The sequence below is a fragment of the Sesamum indicum genome, linkage group LG4 (assembly GCF_000512975.1).
Source record: "Sesamum indicum cultivar Zhongzhi No. 13 linkage group LG4, S_indicum_v1.0, whole genome shotgun sequence".
Lineage (NCBI taxonomy): Eukaryota > Viridiplantae > Streptophyta > Magnoliopsida > Lamiales > Pedaliaceae > Sesamum > Sesamum indicum.
Window position 1 is genome coordinate 4,539,428 of NC_026148.1, and position 1,688 is coordinate 4,541,115.

Below are 1,688 nucleotides of genomic sequence, written 5' to 3' on the forward strand. Positions count from 1 at the left end.
TTTCGTCGAATTCTGAGAATATTCAAAATTTAGCTATTTTGCACGGTTTTATTAAAGCAAGTTTGTTTCTATTGCATACAACCTTGTAGTTATTATAATGCTTAGCAAATTTACCACACAAATTTTTATGTTCAGACCAACGTTTTGGTCAAGTTTGATCAAATTCTTAGAACGTTCAAAATTTAGCTATTTTGGACGGTTTTATTAAAGAAAGTTTTTTTTCCTTTTACACACACTTGTAGTTATTATTACGCTTAGCAAATTTAACACACAAATTCTTGGGTGTAGACCAACGTTTGGGTCAAGTTTCGTCGAAATTTGAGAACGTTCAAAATTTAGCTGTTTTGCATGGTTTTATTACAGCAAGTTTGTTTCCATTTTATACAAACTTGTAGTTATTATAATTTAAACTTAAAAAATTCACCACACAAATTCTTATGTCTAAACCAACGTTTGGGTGAATTTTCGGCGAATTCTGAGAATATTCAAAATTTAGCTATTTTGCACGGTTTTATTAAAGCAAGACCAACGTTTGGGTCAAGTTTCGTCGATTTCTGAAAATGTTCAAAATTAAGCTTATTTGCACGGTTTTATTAAAGCACATTTGTTTCCTTTTTATACAAACATGTAATTATTATTACGCTTAACAAATTTACCACACAAATTCTTATGTGCAGAGCAACGTTTTGGTCAAGTTTGGTCGAATTCTGCGAACGTTCAAAATTTGTGGTATCAGAGCAGGTCTACGTTTCTAGGGTAATGATTGTGAGATGTCCCTAATGATTGAATTGTTTAATCTAGGATGGCTTCTCAAGGTAGACGTGCTGACCCAGTAGCTAGTAGAGAAGAGTCAACGGAGTCCGTAGAGGGCTCAGTGGCACCTGCAAGTGCAGGTGGGGTGGAAGTAGGTCGAGAGGGTGTTGGTGTTGATGCTCCTATTCCTCACGGTGGTGGTCCAGTGGCAGGATTACCACCAGAGTATGCACAAATATTTCAAATGGCCTTTCAGGCCCAAGCACAAGCCCAAGCGCAGTTACTAGCACAAGCGTGCGCATCCACTCCAGTGCCAGCACCAACAGTCCCTACAATTGATCGTAATTATGAAAGAATCAGAAAGATGGGGGCCACAGAATTTGAGGGTACACTAGACCCAGAGGTTGCTGAGAGATGGTGGGAAAAAGTCGAAGATGTGATGAACTTAATAAATTGTACTCCAGAGGATCGACTTAAGTACGTTGTTTCTTTGTTCGTGGGTAATGCCTTGATTTGGTGGAGGTCTGTAAAGAGGGGATATGAGCCAAGAGAAATAACTTGGGCTGAGTTTCAGAAAGAATTTGATGATAAATACAGACCCAAGATGTACCGAGACAAGAAGAGGATGGAGTTTCTGAATTTAGTGCAAGGGGATGATCAGACAGTGGCAGAATATGAACTCCGTTTTGCAACATTAGCCAAATATGCACCAGAAGCAATAGCGACGCAGGAGGATCGTTGTTACCGTTTTGAGCAAGGGCTACGACCGGAGATCAGAAGAGGTCTCACAGTCAGAATTACAAATTTTAAAACTCTTGTTGAATCGGCGGTTCGGATGGAAGAAGCAGTAATGGAGGACAAGAAGAAGGGGGAAGAGAAGAGGAAATCAACATATGCAATAGGGGAATCGAGTAGGTTGACCAAGAGGGGAACCG

At 39.5% G+C, this 1,688-nt stretch overlaps 1 protein-coding gene across 1 annotated transcript in view; it reads left to right on the forward strand.

Annotated features, from left to right (window-relative positions):
• The window catches only part of LOC110011886, an 11,236-nt gene continuing 10,664 nt past the window's right edge, over positions 1,117-1,688 (forward strand). The window contains 1 exon segment of the mRNA XM_020693471.1: positions 1,117-1,570. Coding sequence (XP_020549130.1) covers positions 1,118-1,570 — 453 coding nt within the window. The 5' untranslated portion in view covers position 1,117.